The sequence below is a fragment of the Phodopus roborovskii genome, unplaced genomic scaffold, assembly GCF_943737965.1.
Source record: "Phodopus roborovskii unplaced genomic scaffold, PHOROB, whole genome shotgun sequence".
Taxonomy (NCBI): domain Eukaryota; kingdom Metazoa; phylum Chordata; class Mammalia; order Rodentia; family Cricetidae; genus Phodopus; species Phodopus roborovskii.
In genome coordinates this window covers 18,635,313-18,661,947 of record NW_026126567.1, presented here as the reverse complement: position 1 = coordinate 18,661,947, position 26,635 = coordinate 18,635,313, and the positions used below count along the sequence as shown (strand labels likewise).

At 40.8% G+C, this 26,635-nt stretch overlaps 1 protein-coding gene across 2 annotated transcripts; it reads left to right on the top strand.

Moving 5' to 3' along the window:
• Positions 1-2,738: 2,738 nt before the first annotated feature.
• On the top strand, positions 2,739-25,790 carry Terf1 (telomeric repeat binding factor 1). 2 transcript variants are annotated; one of them, XM_051202748.1, is made up of 10 exons: positions 2,739-2,973; positions 5,417-5,512; positions 8,242-8,363; positions 9,994-10,080; positions 13,726-13,875; positions 14,401-14,513; positions 15,641-15,697; positions 17,341-17,429; positions 19,260-19,366; positions 24,943-25,790. In XM_051202748.1, exons 1-10 carry the CDS (start codon positions 2,739-2,741, stop codon positions 25,102-25,104), a joined length of 1,218 nt encoding a protein of 405 aa, XP_051058705.1. In that variant the 3' UTR covers positions 25,105-25,790. The 2 variants fall into 2 exon arrangements, with proteins under 2 accessions (XP_051058705.1, XP_051058706.1); XM_051202749.1 differs by lacking the exon at positions 9,994-10,080.
• Positions 25,791-26,635: the final 845 nt, after the last annotated feature.

Sequence of the window (26,635 nt, the reverse complement as noted above, 5' to 3'; positions counted from 1 at the left end):
GACCTGGAGCCCTAGGGGGACCTAGCGCTGGCCCTGGGCCTGGACTTGGTGCCCCTAGAGGGGCCCTCGAGCTTCTAGGGGGGCCCTGGTTCCCCAATAGCGGCCCTGACCATGGCCTTGACTATGACCACCTAGGGGGGCCCTGGCTCTGGTGTCCCTAGGGTTCCCCTGGCCCTGTCCCAAGCTCTGGCCCTGGTGCTCCTACAGGTCCCTGTGGCCCCTAGAGGGACCCTGACTCCCCAAGCCTTTGCCCTGACCCTGATGCCTCTAGAACGTCTCTGGTGCCCCTAGGGGTGTCCTGGCACTGGCTCAGGCTCTGGCCCTGGCCTTAGCCCTGGCCCTGACACCCCTATGTAGGCCCTGGTCCTGGCCTAGGCCCTGGTCCTTTGCCTGGTCATGGCGCCCCTAGGTTTCCCTGTCATCCTTAGGGAGGCTCTGGCTCTGGTCCTGGCTCTTGTGTCCCTAATGGGGGCCTGGTGACCCTAAGGGGGCCCTTTCTCCCCTAGGGTGGCCCTGGTAACCCTTCTGGAGCCTTGGCCATGGCCTTGATTCTGGCCACCTAGGGGGCCCCTGGCCTTGGCCCTGGAGTCCCTAGGGTTGCCCTGACCCTTTCCCAAGCCCTGGCTTTGGTGCCCCTGGGGTGGCCCTGAGGCAACTTGGGGGGCCCTGGCCCCCTAGCCTTTGCCATGGCACCCCTAGGGCAGCCCTCGTTCCCCTATAGGGCCCCTTGCCCTGGCCATAGCACCTCTAGGACTGCCGCCTTGGGGCTGTAGGAGGTCCTGGCACCCCTAGGGGGCTACTGGTCCTGGCTCCCCTATGCTGGACCTTGAGCTGTTGCAGAGCCTGGCCCTGGCCCAGGCCCTCTCTGTGGCCCTGGACCTGCCCCTCCTATGGGGGGTCCTGGCCCTGGCACTTGCCCTGGCTCTGGCCTGTCCCTGTCCCTGCCCCCTAGGTAGGCTCTGCCCCCCCATGGGGGCCCTGGTCCCAGCCCTGGTTCCCTAGATGGCACTGACCCTGACCCTGACCCCCATATAGGGGTCCTGGCTCTGGCCCTGGCCCCTTCTCTCTTCCACTCCATTCCTGTAAAAGAAGGCTTCACCCAAATCTCATTCAGTAGATTTATTGGGAGGGAAAAATTCAGGAGGGTGGCTGCCTCCACCAGGGTGGAAAATGGCAGCTCCCAACTGAACAGGTGCAGGGCTTGTATAGGGCTTCTTAGGGGAGGGGTCTTTCCAGGGTGAAGATTTCAGGGTGGTAATTGGTCGAGTTTCAATCTCTGAGCTTGGACAAGCTCAGAGGTTGGCTGGATTTCACACTTCGGGATTGGTTGGTTTTGTGCTGAGTTGGTCAGTGAGTATGTCTCTTTGGTTCTGGTCTCAGGGTCAGGGTGTGTTCTTTGGCTGGCCCTTTTGCCCTACAAAGGCTTCCTCTGCTTTTTCATCCGCAACCCAGGGTTAGATACTATATGAGTAGCTGTCTGTGAAGAAAGGCTTTTGAATTCCCTTTTGCTCCCACCTGACCCACCCTTTGAGGCAGCACTTCTTAGGTGGGGCTCATTTGCTCTTCCCTAACAGAGAGGAACAACAAGCTAGCATGTAGCTAGAAGCACTTCTTGTAGGGTGAAAAGGGTCAAGGAAAAACACCCTGACCCTGACTTGACCCCAGGACCAGGGCTTGAAATCCCACCAATCCCTGACCGTGCCCCAAAATCAGACCACAAAAAAATACAATCAGAAGCTAGGGGAAGAGAGGGTTAGTTTAGGGTAAGAGGCTGGGGCAAGAAATGCTGGGAGGAGCCACAGGTACTTCCTGAGACTTGACCCAGGCTTCCTTGACATCTGACAGTGCACCAATCATTTAGGTAAATCTTCACAACTTGTATATACTCTGCTGTACTTACAGTTAAAGAGAAAAATAACCAGATCGCCCACCTTTACCCAAACCAAGATAAATATGCAGTGACTTGTGGTGTCGTTCAATAGTACAGTAATAGCAATAATTATGAGGGGCATTCAATTAATATCACACAAGACGCATTCTCGTTTCAGAGCCTGATGGAAACACAGTTAATGCGGACACTGTACAGCAGTAGTCTTCCATATGTGGTCCTCAGACTAGCGGCCTGAGCATCAGTGGGGATTCACTAGACTTGAAAATCCCAGCCAGAATTCCAGAAAACTCGAAAGCGGAGCCCAGCAATGTGTTTTAATAAGCCCCGGATGTCGATAAGATGAACGTTCAGGGTGGAAAGAACACTCTGCGTGATCATGCTGTAACTGGGTTAAATAAGTACTCGTGTTTACATTTGGAAAATGGTGGCAAGTTCTAAGTTCTAATTACCTTTTTTTTTCCCCCACGAGCCCCAGGCTGACCTGTACTCTGCTGACAATAAACCTGAATCCCTAATCTTCCTGCCTCCACCTCCCGAGTGCTTCCGGGATTACGGACTCGCGACGCCAAGAAGTCAGAAACTGCAAGCAAAAACCCGCTCCATTAAAAACCAAAGCGCAGACTGCGTTTAAATTTTTTTTTTTGTTTTTAATCCTAGCCTATCCCCACAGCAGCTCCTCCATCGTGAAAGCCCTGCCTCAGACTGACAGGCAATTTGTCAGATCCCAGCCAATGGGAAGCTAAGATCGAGCCACCAGCCCCATCCTAGCGGTGCGATTGGCTGGCTTCCACGCCACGCTCGAGCCAATCGGCGCCCGGCGCGAGCCTGCGCGCGCGTTCGGTTTAACATGGCTGCGGCTGTGGCCTCGGCGGCCCAGGACGCGCGGGCTCGTGCGGGCCGGAAGGATGCGGAGTCTCCAGAGAGGGAGATGAAGGAGCCGGCAGGAGACGACGCGGAGCTGGTGGCCGAGGCGGAGGCCGTGGCTGCGGGCTGGATGCTCGACTTCCTCTGCCTCTCCCTGTGCCGAGCCTTCCGCGACGGCCGCTCCGAGGACTTCCGCCGCACTCGCGACAGTGCGGAAGGTGAGCGCGGTCCGGGGGCTGCGTCCCGTTAGCTGGGACCCCGCCCCCAGTCAGTGCCCCTGTCGGGCCCGACGGAAGGGCACGGTGGGTTAACGTGGTGGAAATGGAAGCCAGTCCAGTTGCCACTGCCTTCTACCACCCAGGCGTCCCGCAGCCTGGTTCGCCAGCTCAGAACCCGTTAGTCGATTGGCACGGTAACTTACAAGCACCCCCCCCACACACACACACACACACACTGGGGACAGACAGCCCGCCAGTGGCGGTGAAGCCAGACCCTGCCAGAAAGCCGTATTGACAGACTGCATCTCAGCTCTAATAGCACTCGGGTTATTTCTAGAGAAGTGAGTTGGTTGATCTGAGGAACTGGTAAATTAAGAGGGGAGCTCCCAATCCGTGTGTCACATAACAGTTTAAGAAAGTTCCCTCACAGATAAAACTGGAGCCCTGGCGTGGGTAATTGACTTTAAGTAGAAAAGTTTAAATCCTGAAATGAAGTCACTTCGGCATGCTTCTGTTGAGAATGGGCTGCACTTGCTCTATGGTGATAGCGTTGGAAACATCACGGTGAACTCCTGTCTAGTGAATACCTATGCAGTATGCTGGCTCTGTGTCGTTGTAACACTTATCTGACTCAATCAGCGCATAGAAGAGGTATGTCCTGCGCAGTTCTGGATGTTTTGCACCTGGAACTGTGATGAATCCCCCTCATTGTGACGCCCAGCTCCTAGTCGAGCAAAAGAGCAACATTGGCAATTTTTCAAACGAGGCATAATCTCAACTACCCCTGTTATTTTAAGTTAAGAGCAGTGTGTCTGGGAGCGATCACACTGATTTCAAAGGAGCATTAAAAAGACACCATCACTCCAAACTATAGCAGATAGTTTCTATATCCAGATTATAGAATAATTGAGGGGGTTACCTAGGGAGATAGTTCAGCTTGTAAATGCTTGTCTTGCAAGCCAAGAACCTTAGTTTGATCCCCAGAACCCATAAAAAACAAAACAAAACAAAAAAAAAAACTTAACACACTAGTATTCATAACACTGGGAAGACAAGGTTTGCTGGCCAGCCAGCCTAGCCTACTTTGGCAAGCTTCAGGCCAATGGAAGGCCTTGTTTACAGGGGCTAGCGAGGGTGGGTGAAGAGAGCTGGCCCAGCAGCTAAGAACTTAACTGCTCTTCCAGAAAAGGTGGGCTTATTCTCAGCATTCCCACAGCAGTGTCTGTAACTCCAGTTCCAGGGTATCTCTAATGTTGTTTCCTGACAAAACACCCATACACATAAAATAAAAATAAATCTTTGTTTAAATGTTTAAAAACAAAAATGGTTTGATAGTGCCTGAAGAATGAGACCCAAGTTTATCCTCTGGCCTGTGTATGTGAGAGAGATCCAGGAATATGGTTGGCTTACCAGTATACATATTCACTGCTAAGTGCATCTTCGTGAGTATACAAATACTTGGGAAATAAATGTTTTTTTTTTAAAAAAAATCAATCTTTATGAATGGAGCAAACTTGATGGCGCACGCCTTTAATCCCAGCACTCGTGAGGCAGAGGCAGGGAGATCTCTGTGAGTTCCAGACCAGCCTGGCCTACAAAGAGTTCCAGGACAGCCTCCAAAGCCACAGAGAAATCCTGTCGTGAAAAAAAAAAAAAAAAAAAAAAAAAAAAAGAATGTCATAGTATAAAATTTCAGAGTAGAAGTTTGATGCATTTTATAATTTAGATGTGAATCTTTTGTACTTATAAAAATTTTTCGAGTATTTCTCAAGTTACATTGTGTAAGAACAAAGCTTTTCTGAGTTTTTAAAATTTTAATAATTAGAATCTGTAGTTCTAAGTTTATGATCAGTTTTTGTTGAGTGTTATATTAGTCAAGGTTCTCTAAAGTAACAGGTTACAGGATAAATCTACATATAGAAAAGGATTTATTAAAATGATTTACAGGCTGTGGTCCAGCTAATCCTGCCTATGTATCCAGTAATTGTTCAATCCATGAGGCTTGATGTCTCAGCTGTTCTTCCGTATATATGGGAATCCTCAAAAAGTAGGCTTTAATGTCAGTGAAGGGATGCTTATTGATGGTGAGAGGAAGCTGGCAAAAAGAGCTTTCCTCTTCCATGTCCTTTATATAGGCTTCCAGCAAAACATGTGGCCCAGATTTAGAGGTGGATCTTCCTACCTCAAAGATCTAGATTAAAAGTTTGTCTTCCCACCTAAATTCTGATTAGAAGTGGCTCTTCCTACTTGAGATGGTCCAATTAAGCAGAAAAATCGCTCCTAGGTATATCCAACCATTTTGTTTGCTTGTTTGAGTTAACTCTAAATGTATTAAGCGGAGAATCAAGAATAGCCTTCCCAAGTGTTTATAATCTAGCAGTTAACACTGAATTGTGGCTGTTAGGTTGTGATAATATTTTAATACAAGTCTTTTCTTTTTTAGCTATTATTCATGGACTACCTAGTCTTACAGCTTACCAATTGAGAACTGTATATATATGTCAGTTTTTGACAAGAATTGCAGCAGGAAAATCTCTTGGTAAATACAAATTTTTATTTTATATTAGAAATCTTTTAATTTATGTTTAAATATAAGACATGAGAAACTGGTGAGTGCTATATTTTCCTTTTGGGAGGAAGAGAAAGTTTGCCTACCTGCATCTGGCATGCATATAAGCATGTCTAAAGCAAATAAAGAAATGCAGTTTTATCTTTCTAGAATGATGACTCTCAAACTTTGGCCTGCTTCATATCATTTAAAGGGCTTCTTAAAACAGTAGAGCCATTCTGCTTCACCATGAGTTTGGCTCCCAGATGGATGATTCAGATGTTTTAGTGGGAGGGCTACATTTCATAGACTGCAGGAGATTTCAGTTGAAGTTTTCTTATATAAGTTAGTGATGACAGCTACCATACATACACTGTTTTCTAGCACCTATTCAAACTTTGTCCTTACAAGAAAACACACTTTATAGTTGTAATCTGTCTCTCTTAGTTTCATGGTTCATTATTTCCATGGTTTGTTGCCTGATATTATCCCTTGGGGAGATTAACCATCTCCCACAATATGGAACCCATGACAAACCATAGTAACACTGATAGCAACAATTGGCTTAGTGTAGTTACTTACAGGATAGTGGACAACTCAAAAGGCAATTGCATCACAAAAAGCTCATGCCAGCATGAGCGGCAGCTCAGGAAAACTGAAAGTCTGGAGCAAAAGCCAGTCATGGACTGTCAGTTTCTCTAGTTTCCAATCTGCCAACCCAATGTCTAGGGACCCATCAGAAACTTTTATTTCCCTTTTCCCCTGTAAAATACTGCCTACTCTACCACATCTTCAGACCCCGTCCAAGCAAGCCTAGGAAGAAAGCAGGAAACAGGTACAGCTCAGCCAGCAGCCAGAGGACCCTCTGCACAGCTCTGGCGCGCCTTGTCATTGCTTCCGTGCCTACTCCTTGTCCTTTGCAACATGGTTTTACATTTCCCACCAGTTTTCCTGTAGAGCAAAGGTGGTTATGTGACCCCTGTCTGTCGCTTTGCCCACCCTGCTTCCTATTGGGTCTTTTGTTCTCCCACTTGAACTTTAGGGGGTTTCCCCAGTTCTATGAAAAATGAAGTGGAATTTTTATGGATTACATGGAATCTGTGGATCATTGTCATAACGATAGCCATTTTTTACAGTCCGTCTGTGAGTATGGGAGTCTTCTCATCTTTAGTGTCTTCTACTTCATCTTAAATTTCTCATTGTACACATCTTTTACTTCCTGGATTAGGTTTAGACCTAGGTACTTTATTGTGATCATGATTTTTTTTTCCTGATGTCTTTCTCAATACACTTATTGGTATAAAGGAAAGCTACTGAACTTTGCATTTTGATTTTATGTTCTGCTACTTGACTAAAAGGGGTTATCAAGTCCAGGTGTTTTGTGGTAAAGTTATTCAGGTTTTTTGGGTACAAGGTCATGCCATCTGCTGAGATCACCTACCCATTCCTTGAGACACACTGTAAGTGCTCTTGAAGGGTCCTGGTGTCTGCCTCTCCCACTTTTAGCTGTGACCTCTCCCAGTCCTACTTGAGAGGACAAGGAGAGTTGCTTGATAAGCTTCCTTTATTAGTAACAATGTCTTTTGTGTCCCTTTGCCTCACATTCCATCTCAGCTTCCCCAAATGTCCACTTCATCCTGTCTATATATCTTGGATATTTTCTCATTATCCTTTTTTTCTTATTTCTTCTTACAGCACTTGGCTTCATGTGTGTGAAGTAAGTGTTCTACTGAACTACATCCCTAGGTCATATTCTAGAGCTTAAACAATTTCCAGATGTGCCTAGTCATCCGTATGTTTGAAAATTTCTGAATGATTCAGAAGCAGAGCCAACATGGAGAGCCACTGCCATGATAATGTACTTCTGGGAAAGTACATTGGCTTGTCCACATCATTTGTGTATACGTGAAGTACATATGGACAGGAATTGTTGTTTGTTTGGAAACAAGGTCTTACCCAGGCTAGACTTGAATTGTGAGTCATGCTTCTGCCTCAGCCTCAGAAGTGCTGGGATTATAGACTTGAGTCACCATACATGGTGGTGTTTTCTTTGTATCTTAAGTACTCAACACAACTTGGATTATAAATGAATAACTTTTTAAAAATCTGATATATTGGAAATGCCAAAAGAGTGGAAATGCCAAAAGAGGCCAACAGAAAATTAAAATCCTTGAAACTGCTAATGTGGATGTGCTATTTAGTGTATGAAGTTATACCCGGCTTTAAAATTCTCATGAATATATTCAATTATTTTATATTTGAGTTGAAATGAATCAAAACAGCTATGAAACAGGAGCTTTAGAGGAATATAGCTAGTAAATGGTTCCTGCCCCACAGAATTTAAAATATAGTCCTGTGATTGCAACGAGCATTTTTACCTTCAAAACAGTTAAAATGGTAGCCAGGAGTGGTGGTACATACCTGTGTTGTCAGCACTTTGGAGGCCAAGACAGAAAGAACTGGAGCTTGAAACCAGCCTGTGCTACATAGCAAGACCTTGTCTTAAAAAAAAATAAAAATTTTCTGATTTTTATGATCAGTGGTTTTATTTTTCCTGCGTGTGTGTGTGCTGTGTGTATGTGCAAATTAACTTAGAAAAGTCTTTCCCAAAACTGTTGTGTGTGAAAACTGCCTCTATATAATATATAGTTGATAAGTTTGAAAAAGAATGAAGTTTTTAAGAGTGTACTTCCAGTTAATTTTCTTTTCTGTTTGAAAAGATGCACAGTTTGAAAGTGATGAACGTATTACACCCTTGGAATCAGCCCTGATGATTTGGGATTCAATAGAAAAGGAACATGACAAACTTAATGAAGAAATACAGAATTTAATTAGAATTCAGGTATGAGTATTACTTTGTGTTTATTGTTTTGCTAGACTATTGTATCAATACTTTTCTCACTGGTGAAACAAAATACCAACAGGAAACAATGTAAGGAGAGCCTGTAGAGATGGCTCAGTGGTTAGGAACCGTTCAGTTCCCAGCACCCATGTAACTGGTTCCCTGTCTGGTCTGCAGGAACCTGCACATGTGCATGTACACAGATTTATACACATAAAGGAAAATAAATCTTCTGAGGAAAAAAAGGAAAAGGGTAGTCAGAGAAGAAGCTTATAATTTGAGAAGATGCAGTCCATATTGGGGGAGGTGTAGCACAGGAGTATGAAGTAGTTGGTCATCTTGTGTCCACAGTCAGGAAGCTGGTATTCGCCTACTTCTTTCTACACAGCCCATAACATAACCATTGCCTATGGGATAGTGCTGCCCATGTTCAGGGCAGGTCTTCTCAGCCCTTTCTGGAAATGTGCTTCAAAGTCCAGGAAATTTGAGAGTGTCACAAATATGAAAGCATGTAACATCCCGATTACAAATAACGTGTCAGAAGTTGTGCTATATATAAATACCTTTTCATTGGAACATTGGCCCTTACTCTTAGTCTTCACACAAGCTCAAGGCCCAGAACTTAGATTTCATATTTAGGTGTATGTTGCCTCCACATTGCAGGAAGCAGTGTCGCTACTTAAAAATTACCAAATAAACTTTAAAACTAGGGATTCATGTTCTCCTCTTTTCTAAGGACTATAAGTTTAGGGGAAATAGAAGGTGCTTTGGTTTGCTTGTTTATCCTGGTTCTGAGGACTGAGCCTGGGGCCTCACACATGCCATGTGTGGACTTTTGTGAGACGTCTGTAGATTTTAACCATGCTAAGACTTGAATTATAGTAACTGCTTAAGAATAAGAAGCCAGGAAAGTCCAACATCTACCTGCAGCTAATGCAAGACTTCCTTAATTATAAATTTTCCCTCAGGTTTAGGAGTTTTAAAATTGGTGTTTCTTAAGTTGACAAGAGAGAGAGAAACTCAAGGAGGTTTCCTATGATTGTCATTGAAATTGTCAATGACATTAGGACCTGGAGATAACATTGGGGAGAAAACACCTGTTCATGTAAGAATTCAACTGAGAAAAAAGGAGAGTGTATGTGTGCGCGCGCACATGTGTGTGTGTGTGTGAGTGTGCGTGTGTGCGCGCGCGCATGTGTGTGTGTTTTCATAGTCTCGGGGACTCTAAAGAAAGCTGACTGTTTACTAGACAGTTGAGATGACAGTAGCATTGGTCTCTGTCACACTGTTGTCTCTGCTTCACACAGCAGTTCTGTGGAGGTGGGTGTGAGGTCTCCACAATTTAGAGCATTTGGGAATGAGCAGTGGGATAATAAATTTACTTCTAATCTATTTATTATACTGCTTAGAGATACTGAACATAGCATTGTAAATGTGTATAGGACTAGCAAGAATTTTTTAACTTTTTAAGCCATAATTATTTCATCATTGAAAATCTGCTTTATATCTTTATCAAAAAAGTGCATAAAAATGTTTAAAATGGTGTCTTTCAGAATTAACTATGCATCTAGTTAAGTAATGGTTGGATATTTTCAAAAGCAACTTAAGGTTTGTATATGTCATCTTTAAGGCCGTGGCAGTTTGTATGGAAAGTGGCAGCTTTAAAGAAGCAGAAGAAGTGTTTGAAAGAATATTTTGTGATCCAGAATCTCACACGGTAATTATTTATATTAATATGATAGAATTCATTTTACAACTGTGTATATGGGGTGAGGAAAATGGAAACTTGAAGGAGAAAAGGAATGTTTCACCTAATCCAGTATATTAAATAATTCTAACAACAATCAATTCAAAACTTTAGTATATCAAGTACTTATATTTAGAGTATGTCCAACTTGCTATACATATTGCAAGGGTTTAGAAGCTACATTGTAGGTTTGGCAGCTGCCACATTAGGCAGCATCAATATAGAGAGGCAGAATAACCTGCTTATTTTTCTAGAATCCCAACCTCATTTTATTTCCCCATTTTCTAAACTTCCTTTTCCTTTTTCTTTTTTTTGAGATGGGATCTCAAGAATGATACCACACCCAGCTGGAATTTGTTATATGATCATTTGAAGTTTGTCTATGTATGTTAATACAGTCAGTAGGCCTCTAGTTGTTAAAATATTAAAAAACAGTTGTGTTGGGGTAAATTAAATATCTTCAAAGAAAGAAAAGATAATCTTACATTTTAGCATATTTTTTATTGAACATCTATACCTCTAGAAGAAAATAATGTGTTCCATTTATTTAAGTTGATATGTTTGTACCAAGTGTACACATGTGCGAAGAGCCCCTACATTGGGAAACTAGCTGGCTAGGCATGGAGCTCTAGAAAAGACTATCACAGTTGCCTAACATGTACAAGTGCTAGATTTGGTTCTTGGCACCATCAAAAACAAAGATCAGCCAGGCATGGTATAGCACATACCTGCAATCCTGCACTCGAGCTCATGGATGTGAGTGTGTGGCGAGAGAGAGAGATCTTTTGAGACTATTTTAAAATAGGAACCTAGAACCTCATTCAATTCTGGTCATTTGAGGAAGCCTTCCCTAACAATAACAACTAACCATCCTTCTCCCATTGAAAATATATTTTATAATGGAGCATATACAAGGCTGTGGTTATAATAGTTTGTTTTTGTCTTTTTCTTGTTGTGAGTACGTAGCAACTTATCTTTCTTATGCTGGACATTTAAGTTATTTCATTCTTTTCTGTAAAGTACTTTAATATGTCTTGTGGAGCAGATCTATTCACTTTTGTTCATTGTGTATTTAGGAGTAAAATCCCTGAGTGATAGCTAGACATGCTCACTTGTACTTATTTGCTGTTTACTTATCAAGTAACATTAAGTTTTAGTAGTTGCTGTCTATAGTTATTCTGTGTATTTAACACAGTTGCTCTATAGACCTTATTTGTGGTTTTCATTTTAGTTCGTCATACAAATAAATAGTACTATTATTCTGGGTTTAATTTGACTGAAAACTGCTGAAGGCAGAATGCCATTTGATGTCTTCATAGATAGATTGTAGATAGAGTTGAGGAGCTATATTAATTATGTCTGCATAATTAATGACTGACTTAGCCTAGTTGAGTAGGTTATAGTTTAGGTAAGACCCTTCTCCTAGGATATAGCACCCCAGAAATTTCAGCGGAGAGCCTGATGATTTTGTTAGACTTTCTTCCCGTGTATTTCTTTCTTAGTATTACTAGATTAATGAAAACTACCCTGTTTCTGTTTCATAAGAGGAAAACATATAGCTAATGCATATAAAGCACTTAAGAGAATTTATTCCACTTCCCCAGTGTGTTGGTATGATCAGTGAGAAATCGCTGTTTCCCATACTCTCAAACTGACAGCACTTTTCATTGAGGGAGGCACCAACAGTTGGCCCAGAAGGTGGCAGAGTGCTCAGATGCCTGCATATCTTCCTCTCTAAAATACAAACCAGTGCATTACAGAGTCAAAGCAAAATATGCAAGCGCACATTCCAGTGAGTTCCATTTCTAGATGACTGTCTTAGAATAACTTATGTTTTCTCTGTATTCTAAAAGCAATGAAGTTTTAAAGACAATCAGGAAAAACCCAGATCTTACTGACACAATTAGTCTAGGATCAAGCCTACAAGTTTTTCAAGTTCTATAGTATTTATTGTTTATTATCCACTGTGGGGCCGGGGTTGGGTCGCCACTCCGCAATCCCTCCCTCAGAGGAGAGGACTAAGGAAAGCTGAGTGTGCTGTCCGCCCTTTCCCCAGCCCCTGGTCTCCCAGCCCCTGCCCACCAGACACGAGAGGGAGCCTGGTCAGGGCAGGAACTCTTTTTATTGATCCAAGCAGATGTTTAAGTAGGCTTCAGAGTAGGAGCAGAGCTTCAGCGGGAGGAGTTTGGTGATAGTAGGTGAAGAGACTAGGGAGGGCCAATTGCATTGTTTTTAATCACCAGTCATCAGGCAGAGGTTAGTTTCTTTTGTGCCCTGCTGAATCATCTCTATATGGAAATGCACCTGGAGACAGGTCACCAAACTCGAGGCAGGCTTGGGGCATGCGTTTAGGCCCGGCCTGGGAACCATCACCAGGCCTTATGACCCTACAATCCAGCATTGAGACAACTTCTTTATAAGAAAAATTTGTATTGAGAAAAAAAGGATTAAGAGAAAATGTTTGAACATTGCAATAATAGCAAATAACCTAAATTCTTGAAGCAACTAAATGAACAAATGGTGACTGATCAATATACTAGCCAGTGGTACAAATAATTTTTTCTGTATACTAACATAAGTAATTGCCAGGAACATGGAATTAAGGGAAATATAGCAAGTTTCAGGAAAATCACACTTTTACAAATGATACGGTGTGTAAGATTAAAGCCACAGGATTTCAGGGATGCTGCAATGAACTAAATTGCTTGCCATGCAAAAGTATGAAGACCCGCACTCAGGTTCCCAACACCCACATAAAAAGCCAGTCACGTGGCATTGGGGTGGGGTGGTCAGGGTGCATGTGAGGGGGCAGAGAGGGTAAGAGGGAGAGGGAACTGGGATCGACAGGTAAAATAAAAAATAAATAATTAAGAGAGAGAGAGAGAGAGAAGCCAGACATGGTGGCAGGTACCTGTGATCCGTCCCTGTGTTGGGGGCAGAGACGAGGGTCACTGGAACTAAGTAGATAGCCAGTCTAGCCGACCAGTGGGGACCAGGGTCAGTGAGATACCCTATCTAAAGACACCAGATGGAGAGCAATAGAGGAAGATGAGACCTTGACACTGGTACAGGAATGGAGGAGCACACATGCACCACATACGCACTGGAAAACAAGAGTGTTCTCCACAGGCGTGTCAATATGTTGTACACATGTAAAGACCTTTGCTTTGGAGGGGGTGGCAGTCCTGAGAATGGAGCCCGGGTTATTGCTCAGACGAGACAAGCACTCTGCTGCTGACAAGCTATGCACACTTCAGCCCCAAGGAGTTTATAAAGAGAGCAGAGTCTGAGTTCTGGGGGAAATCATAGGCCAGGACAGAGAAAGGGGGTCCAGTCAGATTATGGAAGCAAACAGATTTAAACATAGTTTTGTTTTTAAACTGGGTAGTGGACAGTTAAGTTTATAATTTCTGTTTCCTCATATTTGTCTGAAACAAAGCATTCAGAAATGTAGGGGCATTAAAAAGGAGGAAGAAAATACATGGATCTTTTAAAACATTATTATAACTCTTAATTGTATCTCTGAGTTTATATTTACAAAATAATTGTTTTTCAATCAGATATATGCTTACTTGAAATTTGTTTTATATTAATACATTTCTGTTTTTTCCTTAGCCTTTAGGGAGGAAATTACTCAGGATAATCTCTCAGAAAGATCCACTCCACTCCTTTTTTCAACACTTCAGCTATAACTGCATGATGGAGAAAATCAAGTGTTACGTGGATCATGTGCTAAATGAAAAATCATCAACTTTTCTAATGAAGGTATACATTCATTAGTGTTATGATGAAACAGAAAGTCTTAAAATCTAACCAGGTCTTAAGTTAGTGAGTGGTTAAAGTGAAATATCTGCATTGATTTGAGGTAACTGTACTTCAGGGTATTTAGGTGTGTACATGAATGTGGACACATTGTATATGTGTGCAGCAGAGGCCACAAGACAGATTCACATTCCTTGGAGCGGTGTGAGCCACCCAATACAGGTCCTGGGAACTGACCTCGTCCTTGGCCAGAAAAGCTCTTAACTGCTAAGGCATGTCTCCAGCCACTAACATTTTTGTTGAAAATTGCCTAGAGAAGATTGTATTTACAAGAGGAAAAAAACCTCCCGTAATGCATATAACCCAAGCAGTAGGAAGGGGAGTGCCACCATTATCAGAATCATGAAAATAATTAGGTTCCTTCTGTTAGCCTATGAACAGATATTTCTGCTGCAGCTGTCAAAGATTATGTGTTCCTAATGTATTCTTTTTTTCTCCTTCCCCTCTATATCCAACCTTTTCCTTAAGGCAGCAACAAAGGTAGTGGAAAATGGGAAAGCAAGGACACTAGCTTCTGAGGATAAGCAAAATGCTACTAATGCTGAAACAGAAACTGAAGTTCATTTGAATAGAGGGAAAAGGTTTGGACACTCTTGATATTTTTTTAAGGTCTTAGGAATATTTTGTCTTTAACATAAGTGATGCTAGTAAGCCATTATTAAAGTAATAATTGAGTAGTTGCTGTATTTTCTAATTGATGGTTTGAATATTTAGAGTACTATAAGGTTATTTCATAATTTACACAGATTGTATGGTAAGCAAAGTAAGTAGTGAGAAAATGCCAGTTTAATGTGTATATATTTATTTGCTATTTTTAGTGAAAGTGTACTTAAGAAATGAGGTTGAAACTAGGAACCTGGTTCATTTTTGCCTCTTATTGGGGTTATATCCTGCTTTCCTTTGGTATATATTAAGTTATTCTGGTATTTTAGGATAATGTTCTCTATATTTTTCAAGGATATGTTGTACTAAAAAACAAAAGCCTAGGTCTCTGATTAGAATTGTTAGGTTTGTGCTTCCACAGTGTATCCATGATAAGCCTGATTTTGGAAATAAATTATGTATTTATTACAATACTAAGAATTCTTAGTATTTTTGTGTGTGTTTTATTTATTTGCTTTCAGGTTTTTTGTTTGCTTGTTTGGTGTGCACACACACATACACACACACTTGTTTGTGTGTGCATTTTATCAAGCCTAAGCTTTATACATTCTAAGCAAATGTTCTGCGTTCTGCCACTGGGTTGCACCCCAGACCGTGTTGAAGGGTCCTGATTAGCTTTGAACATCTTAATTACCTCAGGATCCTTCATGCCTGGCTCATTACCAGACACATATGAAAAATTTAACTGAGTACTAATTACGGAGAAAACTAGAAATAAGGTTGAAATTGGTAATCAAGCAAATATCAGAACCGTTCTGGGAACTAAACCAGGAAGAGGCGAGCAGCAGGACAGCAATTGACAGGGTGCAAGGGAATCAAGTGTGACGTAGGGAGAGTGACTGTGTTTGGGCACATTTGATTTGTGCCCTTAAACACATCTGAGCAAAAGGTGGCTACCGTTTAATAGACGTCTAAGTTCTTAATCCAACCAGGCTTCCTTTCCAAGATGTTTCCTGTGCATTGAAGTATGTCTTGAGTGCCAAGTACTTCTCTTATACAAAGTTCCACTTGTATATATTCTTAGAATTTTTTTTTTCTTTTAAAGTGTTAATGACCAACAATCAGAAACTGAATCCTTAGTGGATACAGAATCCATAATAAGGTAAAGTGCCATTTTCCTTTGACCGTAAAATCATTAATGAAAGCAACTCATATAGACTTAAATATTTTAAGATTGGCGTGTAAATGGTATGATTCCATACAGCTCAGAGTCCTCTGTAACTCAACAGATGTTCAAAACCCTGAAATGTCTTTGGATTTCCAGCTATAAAGACTTTGATACTGAATCTAGGAATATTTTACATAATTTCTAATAGGCTATTAGACTAAGAGATATGGAGCATGTGAGCTTTTCTGGTATTCTAGCATTGTAACAAAGACTTGCTGCTAGCACAGGAAAGGATTAGAAGCTACATTTTCTTATGTGTGTCCCATATCCCAATTCTATAAAATTATTTTTGGAAACTCTTTCTGATCTAATATAAATGCTGTGAGAAACAATGTAACATGTCCAAAATGCAGAAAGTGTGTGTAGATGATTTCAGGTATCTGTTGGGTTACTTAAGTAGATATATGGGAGGAGTTGGCTAACTTAGTGTTGAAAGGATTGGTGATTAGGACTTAAGAATTCAAGATGTTGCATGATTTGTCCAAAAAAATACTGTATATCTGGGGAGGAGAAGGAACAGGGTCTCAATACGCAGTTCTGTCTAGTTTGGAACTTAACTGTAAAAGTCATCTCTTAGTACTAAGATTACAGGCATGCACCACAATGCCTGACTTGAAATATTTCTTAATCACACCTCTAGGTATAAGAAAGATACATAAGTGATGGTAAGTACTTGGAAAGATAATGACTAGCAAGAATTACAGAGGAATGATAGAAGATGGTATCGGTAGCATTCCTGAGTGGCTGAGATTGTGTGGAAGCAGGAGTAGCATTCATTAGGAGACAAAAAGACAGCTCAGTGATGGAGCACTTGCTTAGCGTGTGTAGGGACCCAGGTGCCGTCCCCAGCACTGTAAAATCAAACGGTGTGAAGACCCATCTCCGGAACACTGGGACTGGTGGGAGGCTGAAGAAAGGAGAGAAATGTTGTTCCCAGGTGGGGCAGGGATGAGGTGGACGCAAGACTTAGAGGTGAAGAGTTTGAGGATAGCATTCTACAGAGTAGAATACAATACAGTAGGACATTTTAGGAGAAAAGAAAGGCAAGGAAGGATTTGCTAGGTGCAGAGTGTTTTCGTGGATAAAATGTCTACATTTTAGGTTGGTCTAACATACCTGTATAAGTTCAGGCACACTGCTTTTTAGTTTCTAATTTGCTTCTATATAAAATTAGAATAATACTAGCTTTGCAGGGCTGTTAAAAAAAATATGCCACATCCATCGTTTCCAGTAAAAACTTACTTTAAAAAACAGTCTTGGAAGCTGAAAAAGTACGTGGTCTACCATCGAATTTTCAATAAAGGAATTTTCAAAGTTCTGCAGAAAATGATTTAGAAGCCACAGGAGAGAAGGAAAATGAATTATCTGTAATTTAAGGAGTGTTTGGAAGTTCATGATTTCTGAGCTGAAATAAAGGGAAGTTTACAGTAGAAATCTTAAGATTAATGTGGGTCACTGAGTGAGAGAGCAGGAGAAGCAGAGCAGTGGGAAAGCCCCTGCAGCCACAGTGACGGGTCGTGTCCCTCTGTGCCTTCTCCAGTCTCTGGAATTAATTTCAAGCTCTCCTGTTTTATTAGGTATCACAAGACTGTCTTATCTAAGTTGAAACAAGGAAGCAGTCAACCAGATTTTAATAACAAAGAAGAAAGAATGGGAATTCTTCAAAGTGAGTACTGTTAACTATAGTTTCAGAAGTGGAGTACTGTGGCCCTTACACAGCATCACAATGCTGACCCCACAGCCAGCTTCAGAGACTGAGCTCTCGATGATGAGTCTGCATTGTTCGGCTATTAGTCCAGTTGGTTTTCTGCTGCACTGTATTTAGCAACTTGAGACTTTTTTTGCACAATGAAGAGTCAAAGCTCATTATTAACATTGAATAAGTGAATTCCAAATCAGTGGCTCCAGGGAAAATATAAAAGGTTAGGTTCCTTGATCTTCAGTGACATTTTTATCAGCTAGTAACACACAATCTTGTTTTATGTTTGCTCTACTTAAAGACACTGTGGTGCTGGCTCGTTAATGGTGAATCATTGCCAGCTGCACTATAATGTGTGTATGAGATATATGACACTCTTCCATGTTGCCCTCTGACCTCCACAGGTACACACGCACATGTCCACTCGTTTATAATTTTTTTTCGTTTGGATAAAGTATTTGAAGTTGAAAATTGGCGTTTTGTGTCTGTAAATATAAATTTAAGCTTTGGAGTATAGAATGCTTTAAGCAAACGTTTCTTCCCAAAAGCCAATCTTCTGTTTTTCTTAGTTAGCTATTTTTAGTTGGTTTGGAATCAGACTAAACAAATTGGAGTGGTTTTGTTCGGTTCAGAATCTGGCCATTTAGTCTGGTCCTGTCTCAAATTTGTGATCCTTTTATTTGGCCTCCAGAGTTTAGTGTGTAACACCATGCCTCACTCTTGTGTTTTGTGTAATCAGGGCTTATGGCATTATTTTCTTGGTACACTTCTACCTTGCTGGTTTAAACTTTTTCTTCATGAGTCCTGTAATCAGAATTCCCTTTTCTTTGCATCTTCATTGTTTCCTATTTGTCTGGATTTTTTTTTTTTTCAAGTCTATATTTTTAAATTCTTGGACTCTGAAGATTATCTGCTATCCTTTGTGTTTCTTTAAGACTTTTTGTCTAAATATAATACTCTTAATACTTTTTGGTTACAACTTTGCAAACAAATTGATTTTGAGTTGCTACAGTGTTGACGTCTGACATTGACATGACTCATCCCATCTTTGTAGATGAGTTACTTTTCTCTCTTACCTGACCAGATTTTCCTCGGAGATGCACCAAGTGTTTTGCTTTGGATTTCCATTTAATTAAAGTGACTTTTCACTATGAACTGTCTTATTTAATCTCCAAATAATTAAGGCTGTTCTAAATAGCTCCCTATTACTGACTTCCTGTGTAACTCTGTAGTGGTCTGAGAATAATTTATAGTAGACAAGAAGTACCTATATCTAAGCTGGCTATGACCTTGCAGCAAACATCCCTCCTGTTGCTGCCTCCCGAGTGCCAGTTGTCAGGACAGCTTTGAGGAGTTGGTTCTTTCCTTCCTCCAGAGAAAGAACTTGGATAATCAGGCTGTACACCATGAACTTTACTGGCTGAATCATCTTACCAGTCTTTAATGTTTATTAAAGTAGGCATATCCTACTGTTGGTACGTCCTAGTGATTGTTGTTGATGTGTATCTGAGAAGAATTTGTATTCTGTTAATAAATATCATAAAGATTTCAGTGATCCTCTACCAAAAGCACTTATCCTTCTTTATGCAGGTGATGAAATATGTTTCTGGAGGTGTGAGAGGATCCTTCTGTGTAGTCAAATTATGTTGCTTCCAGATTTGAAGGAAACGAATTAAATATATAGAGCTCATTTTCTTATAGTTGCTAAAGTAAATAGGAATTTCCTGGTAACCTTTGCAAAGTCCACCCTTTCTTCTAATGTGAAGGAGGAGTTAATGTTAGTGTTTTTATTTGTAGGTAAAATAACGACAGAAGGAAACAGAAAAACCACTGGAAGCAATAGATTATGTATTTCAAAGAATCAACCAGACACTGATGAGAAACACAGGCGTAAGAAAAAACAGGTATTTTTCACTCCATTTGAGTGATATTTATAAACATTAAAGTAAGCGTTTATACTTGTTCTCCTAATAGGTCTAACTTAAATAAGATTCTTAATGCATTGGAAAACCACACAGAAGTTAAAAAATAATACCATTTGATCAGGGGTTTTTATTTTGTTTTGTTTTTTAAGACAGGGTTTCTCTGTGTAGTTCATCTGCCTTGCAACTCACTCTGTAGACTAGGTTGGCCCTGAACTCAAACATCTGCCTGCCTCTGCCTCCCAAGTGGTGGGATTAAAGTCATGCACCACCACTGCAGGCTTCTGTCAGAACTTATTAAATAAAGTTCAGGGTTGACATTGTTTCTCCAACTTAGTGTAATCAGAATGCCATTTGTTCAGTATGTGAAACTATTGGTGCAGTAGTTTATCTGACTTTCCAACTCTTGACAATAGATCAGTAAACCAAGTCATTATTATCTTACTGTGTATGGAATATTTTTTTTACTCTGTTTAAAATGTGTTTGGTTTTTTCTAACCTATTTGCACTTGAATCATTTCAAGTGTAAGAGCTTTGAGAATCAGCCCACTGGGAATATTTCCTGTGGCTCCAAGTTATTTTGCAGAGATAACTATCCAAATAGCATAATAGTCAAAATGATCAACAGCTAATTTGATTTGCTTCCTGCACATCACATGCTGGGTGTGGGACAGCCCTGTGCATAATAAATGGGTACTGCTATATCAGTGAGTTACATGATGAGCTCATGATGCCTTTGTATTGTTTTTGGTTGTTTGTCTGTTTTTATGCAGGTTATGTAAGGCCACTTTAATGCAAATTGATGTGATCTAATTGCTAAGCTTTTTTTTTTTTTTTGTTCTGGGCTGTGACTTTCATAAGTGCTTCTTAGTCTACTTACCACCAGTACTCCTTAAGTAAGAGAGGAAATCTAAAGGGGACTGCAGGTGGTAGGGTTTTGTAAAATTAGCTTCTTTGAGAATAAGCATCCATGAAGGAGAATGGGTGGTTTGTTTTCTTTTAACTTGGGAGTATTTCAAAATACTCTTCTCCCCTCCGCATGACAGAAGTAGCACAGGATTTTATAGTATCTTTACCCTGAAGTGTGGTAAAGATTCTGGAGGTCAGACTTAACAGTGTTGTACCCTGTAGTTTTTCCACTCTTTAGGTTCATAAATGTTAACCACCATAATTCAGTTTTAGTACATTACCCTCCCAGGAAATGTATTTATTATTTTTTTTCATAATATTCTAAAACTAAACTTATATTTTACATTCCCAGCCACAGTTTACCGTCCCTTCTCTCCTCCTGCTCCCTCTCTCGGCCCCTGCCATTCACTCCTCCTCTGCTTCTTAGAGAGGGGCAGGGCCTCCCGTGGATCTCATCACACGTGGCATATCATGTTGTAATAAGAATAAGTTGTATTAAGGCTGGAGAAGGTAGTCCAGTATGAGGAATAGGGTATCAAAAGTCAGCAGAAGAGTCAAAGACAATCCCTGTTCCCACTGTTAGGAGTCCCACGAGAAGAACAAGCTATCCACCTATAACATATGTGCAGAGGGACTAGGTCAGTCCCATGTAAGCTCCCCCTCTTCCTCTTCCTCAGGGTTCCCCAAGCTCTACCTGTTTGTCTGTGAGTTTGCACCCGTTCCATCAGTTACTGGAGGAAGACTCACAGTTGGGGTAGTCACCAAACTGGTCACAGGAGATGGCCAGTTCAGGCTGTGCATCCACTGATGCCAGGAGTCTTAGCTGGGATCATCCTTGTAGATTCCTGGGAGTTTCCATTGCAACAGGCTTTTATCTGACCCCAAAATGTGCCCCCTTTCCATCCATCCCTTACAGTCCTCTCCTTCTCCATCTATCCCCCTAACCTGAACCCGCCTGTCCCCATCCCCACCCACCCCCAGTCCACCCACGAGATCTCTTCTGTTTCCCCTTCCCAGGAAAATCCATGCATTCCCCCTTGGACCCTGCTGTTACTTAGCTTCTCTGAGTCTGTGGATTGTATCATGATTATCCTTTTCAGCTAATATCCACTTATGAGTACATACCTGTTTGACCTGTTTGTCTTTCTGAGTCTGGGTTACCTCAATCGGGATGATTTTTTTTTTTTTTTCTAGTTCCATCCATTTGCCTTCAAATTTCTTGGTGTCTTTGTTTTTAATTACCAAGTAATTCGCCATTGTGTAAATATATCACTTTTTTTTTTTTTTCAGTTGAGGGTCATCTAGGTTATTTGCAGGTTCTGGCTATTAGGAATAAAGCTGCTGTGAACATAGTTGAACAAATGTCCTTATGGTGGGATGGAGCATCCTTTGGGTATATGCTCAAGGAGGGTAATAGCTGGGTCATGAGGTAGATTGATTCCCAATTTTCTGAGAAACTGCCATACTGATTTCCAAAGTGGCTGTACAAGTTTGCATTCCTACCAGCAATGGTGGAGTGTTTCCCCTTCTTCTACATCTTCAGCATAAATGATCATTTGTGTTTTTGATCTTAGCCATTCTGACAGTTGTAAGATGGAATATAATGATGGCTAAGGATTTTGAACATTTATTTGTTTCTCAGACACTTGAGTTTTTTGTGTTGACAACTGTTTAGAGCTGATCTGTACTCCATTTTTAATTGGATTATTTGATTTGTTGATACCTAGTTTACTGAATTTATCTTTATGTATTTTGGAAATCAGCCCTCTGTCAGACGTGGGGTTGGTGAAGATCTTTCCCCAGTCTGTAGATTGCTTTTCAGTTTAAGAGGTCCCACGTATTACTGCTCTTAGTGTCTGTGTTGTTAGTATTCTATGCAGGAGTTGTCTCCTATGCCTCTGCCCTCAAGGCCATTTTCTGCTTCAATGTTACTACATTTCTCTTGAGGTCTTTGATCCATTTGGACTTGAGTTTTGTGTGTGCAGGGTGATAGATAGAGACCTAGTTGCATTCTTCTGTATGTCAACATCTAGTTATGCCAGTACCGTTTGTATAATTTTGGCTTCTTTGTCAAAGATCAGGTGTCTTCAATGGGTCTTCAATTCCATTGACCCACCTGTTTGTTTTTATGCCAATACCGTGCAGTTTTTATTACTTTAGCTCTTTAGTAGAGCTTGAAATCAGGGATAATGATACCTCCAGACGATCTTGTATCCGTCCACTTCACTAAAGGTGTTTATCAGCTGTAGGAGTTCCCTGATAGAATTTTTGGGATCGCTTCTGTATACTATCATATCATCTGAAAATAGTGGTACTTGGACTTTGTTCTGATTTGTATCTCCTTCATCTCCTTAAGTTATCGTATTGCTGTAGCTAGAATTTGAAGTGCTTTATTGAATTGATATGGAGAGAATGGACAGCCTTGTCTTGTCCCTGATTTTAATGGAATTGCTTTCAGTTTCTTTCCATTTAATTTGATGTTGGCTATATATATATATAGGCTTATATAGGCTTGCAATATTGTTTAGGCATATTCCTTGTATCCCTGATTTCTCCAAGACTTTCAACATGAAGGAATGTTAGATTTTGTCAAAGGCTTTTTCACCATCTAATGAAATGACCATGTGGTTTTTTTCTTTCAGTTTGTTTATATGGTGAACCACATTGACAGATTATCATATGTTGAACTATCTCTATCCCTGGGATGAAGCCTACTTACTCATGGTGCATGGTTTTTGTTTTTGTTTTGTTTGTTTGTTTTGCTTTGTTTTGTTTTAATGTGTTCTTGGACTCAGTTTGCAAGTATTTTATTGAGTATTTTTGCATCAATGTTCATGCAAAAAAATGGTCTGTGATTCTTTTTCATTTAGTCTTTGTGTGGTTGGTTATCAGGAGGGGACTGGCCTCCTGAAAACCTTTGGCACTGTTCCATCTGTTTCTAATTTTGGAATACTTTGAGGAGTATAGGTATTAGCTCTTCTTTGAAGTTCTGTTAGAATTCTGTGTTAAAACCTTCTGGCCCTGGACTTTTCTTGTTTGGGAGACTTTTGATGACTGTTTCTATTTCATTAGGAGTTATAGGTTTATTTAAATTGTTTATATGATCTTGAATTAATTTTGGTGTATGTTATCTATCAATAAATTTGTCCATTTCTTATAGATTTTCCATATTTTTGGAGTCCAAGTTTTTTAAAGAATGACCTGATGATTCTCTGGATTTCCTCAGTGTCTGTTATGCCCCCCCCTTTTCGTTTCTGTTTTTGTTAATTTAGATATTCTCTGTCTGCCTTTTAGTAAGTTTGAATAAGGTTTGTCTGTCTTGTTGATTTTTCTCCAAGAACCAATTCTTTGCTTCATTGTATTATTCTCTTTGTTTCTATTTTTACTGATTTCAGCCCTCAGGGTTAGGGTTAGGAGCCCAGGGGAAGGGGTACACTCTGGGTTTATTGGGTGGGCTGTAGGGAGTGTTAGCGGGCAGCCTGGCCTCCTGTAAAACTGTCTGGGCTGTGGACAAGGGAGAGGGCCAGGGATCAGGCTCTGGGGAGTAGGGCAGCTTGGCTGAGAGGCCTGCCTGTCACTCTCCTGTTCTTTAGACTGGTGAGGATGTACCTGGGCCCATGGAACCTGTTGCACTTGTGGAGAATGACTGGCCTCAGAAAGGATGATGAGATGGGAGGGGGTTGGGCGGCAGAGTGGGTCTTGGGGATATAGAATCCAGGGGATGGGGGCAGTCTAGCTGGCAGGCGGGTCACTCACCTGCTCCTCAACTGTGTATTTATTATTTTTTATTTGAAATACGATATCATGTAGCTCAGGCTGGTCTCAACTTCCTCATGTAACTAAGCTGCCTTTCAAGACAAGGTTTCTCTGTGTATCTTTGGCTGCTCTGAACTCATAGAGATCTGCGCCTCTGCCTCCCAAGTGCTGGGATTTAAGGGCATGCGCACCACACCTGGCTACTGATTCTCCTTCCGTTGCCTCATTAGTACTGGGATTTACAGTCATCCATCACAACCAGCTCCCATTAGTTCCTTTGCTTCTTTTCTGTCTGCCCCATGACAGAAAGTCTAGTTTTTAGGTTGTTCTGAATTTCCCATGTGCATAGGAGTAGTAATTTCCAAGTGCTTTGCTTATCTGACTAGAAACCAGAAATCTCTGCCTCACAGAATCTTTCCCAGTTGGATTTGAGGATAGAGCACAGATGTCATTCATAGATAACTATAAGTGAACAGTTTTTCTCTTGTAGGGAGAGTATTAACCATATGGTTTTAAGAATATATGGGTATTGACCATGCTACTGTTTCCTCTGCCAACCTCTGTTTTTATTTTCCAGTTGTCCACTATTGATCTTGTTGTAGAGAACTCTTTGCAGAAGGTGGCAGACACACTTAGCTTTATGTTATATTGGAGCTTCTAGCTGTTTGATTTTTTTCATTTAAATTACTTAATTCCTATTTGGATAGCTCTTTTTTTCTTGTCCGTCAAAATACTTGAGCCTGCCTCATAAAAATTTGTAAGATAAATACCTTACAAAAGTATATAGGAAAATAATTTTCATTTTTAAGAAACAAAGCATTGCTTTGATTTTTAACAGATATCTTTAAAGAATGTTTCTTTGAGTAACTTTTATGTTTTTTTTTTTTCAACAGACATGGCTTTGGGAAGAGGACAGAATTTTGAAGTGTGGTGTAAGGAAATATGGAGAGGGAAATTGGTCTAAAATACTGTCACATTATAAGTTCAACAACCGAACAAGTGTCATGTTAAAAGACAGGTGGAGAACAATGAAGAAACTAAAACTGATTAACTGAGACACTGAAGGCTGAATGGGTTCAGCTTAATACAAGGACAGTTAAATACTTGGATCCCTACATTTTGTTCAGAACTTTCTGGTCAGTGATGGGTCTTACAATTTTTGTTGAGAGCATTATCTTTTTTGTGATAGTTTTATTACAGATTTTCACTGTAAAAGTAAAGTTATGTGCTGCCAGTGTTTTCTTTAAGACTTTATTTTTGTAAATCATAGATACGTCGAACCCTAACAAATTCAGTACCCCATCCTGTTTTAGTACAAAAGTAAGTAAGCCTGATAAGATAGGAAGTATTTATTTATGGCTATTTCTGTTTGCGCTATTCCATGTCTGTAGATTAACCTTACAAAATGCCACATAGAAATGGATTTTCTAAAGAATTGAACTGGGTTGTTTCTTTGTGGTGTTTGTTTGGTTGGTTTGTTTTGTTTCTCTTGGCTTATCGTTAATGTACTACTCACTGAAGATTTTACTGCTACAGTGATAAATGTTCAAAACAGTCTAAGAGTTCTGACAAGCTTGAGTTCTCTCAGTAGTTTCATTTAAAGGAAGATGAGTTTTTGTCAACAATTTATTCTTTAGAATATTTACTCAAGGACTAATAATTAGCATTTTGAGTTTTTTTGTGCTGTATTTAGCAAGTGAATAAAAATCTCAACCTATTGAATTATGTATGTTAGAAATGGTATTGTGTAATGTCTCTGTTTTTTTTAATCAGTGTCATGCATTATTTCCTATTGTTCTTGAATTTATGTATTCTGTTTACCCACGAAACAGACACATTAGTAATTGCTGTGTGCTTCCTAACCCCAGTAACTACCTCACTTTTGCCCAGTAACTGTGTTTACCCATAATGCTGCTGATTAGTTACAGAGCTGGCATCTTGGGTCAAAATAAGCATTCAAGTCAACGTCATTCTAAACATAATTCATAAATCATCAAATCTAACTTGCTAAAATACCTACTATTTTACTCATTGTTTTAAAAAGTCCCAATTAAATATGGTACATTATTAAATTTTCCTTTCCATCTTACTTTTTTACCTTTTAGCATTTATTTATTGAGTGCATCAATCTGCATGCCCTGGCTTGCATGAAGAAGTGTGTTAGTCTTTTGTCAGTGTGACACAAGCTGTAGATAGTTGGGAAGAGGAACCTCAGCTGAGTGCCTGTAGGCATTTTCTTCACTAGTGATTGATATAGGAAGGTGCAGCTCACAGGTGCCACTCCTGGACAGGTGGTCCTGGGTTGTCTTAAGAAAAAGCAATACTGAGCAAACCACGCCGGGCAAGGCACTAAGCAGCATTCCTTCAAGGCCTCATCAGTTCCTTCATCCTCATTCCTACATTGAGTTCTTGCCCTGGCTGCGCTCAGTGGTAGACTGTTGACCTGGAAGTAAGGTGAAATAAGCCATTTAATCGTGGAATTTTATCTTAGCAATAGAAACCTAAATACTACGGCAGGGAGTGGGTTCTCCCCTGCCGAGTCAGTCCAGGCTTTAAACGTGAGTGGTGCAGTTTGGTGGGAAGTTC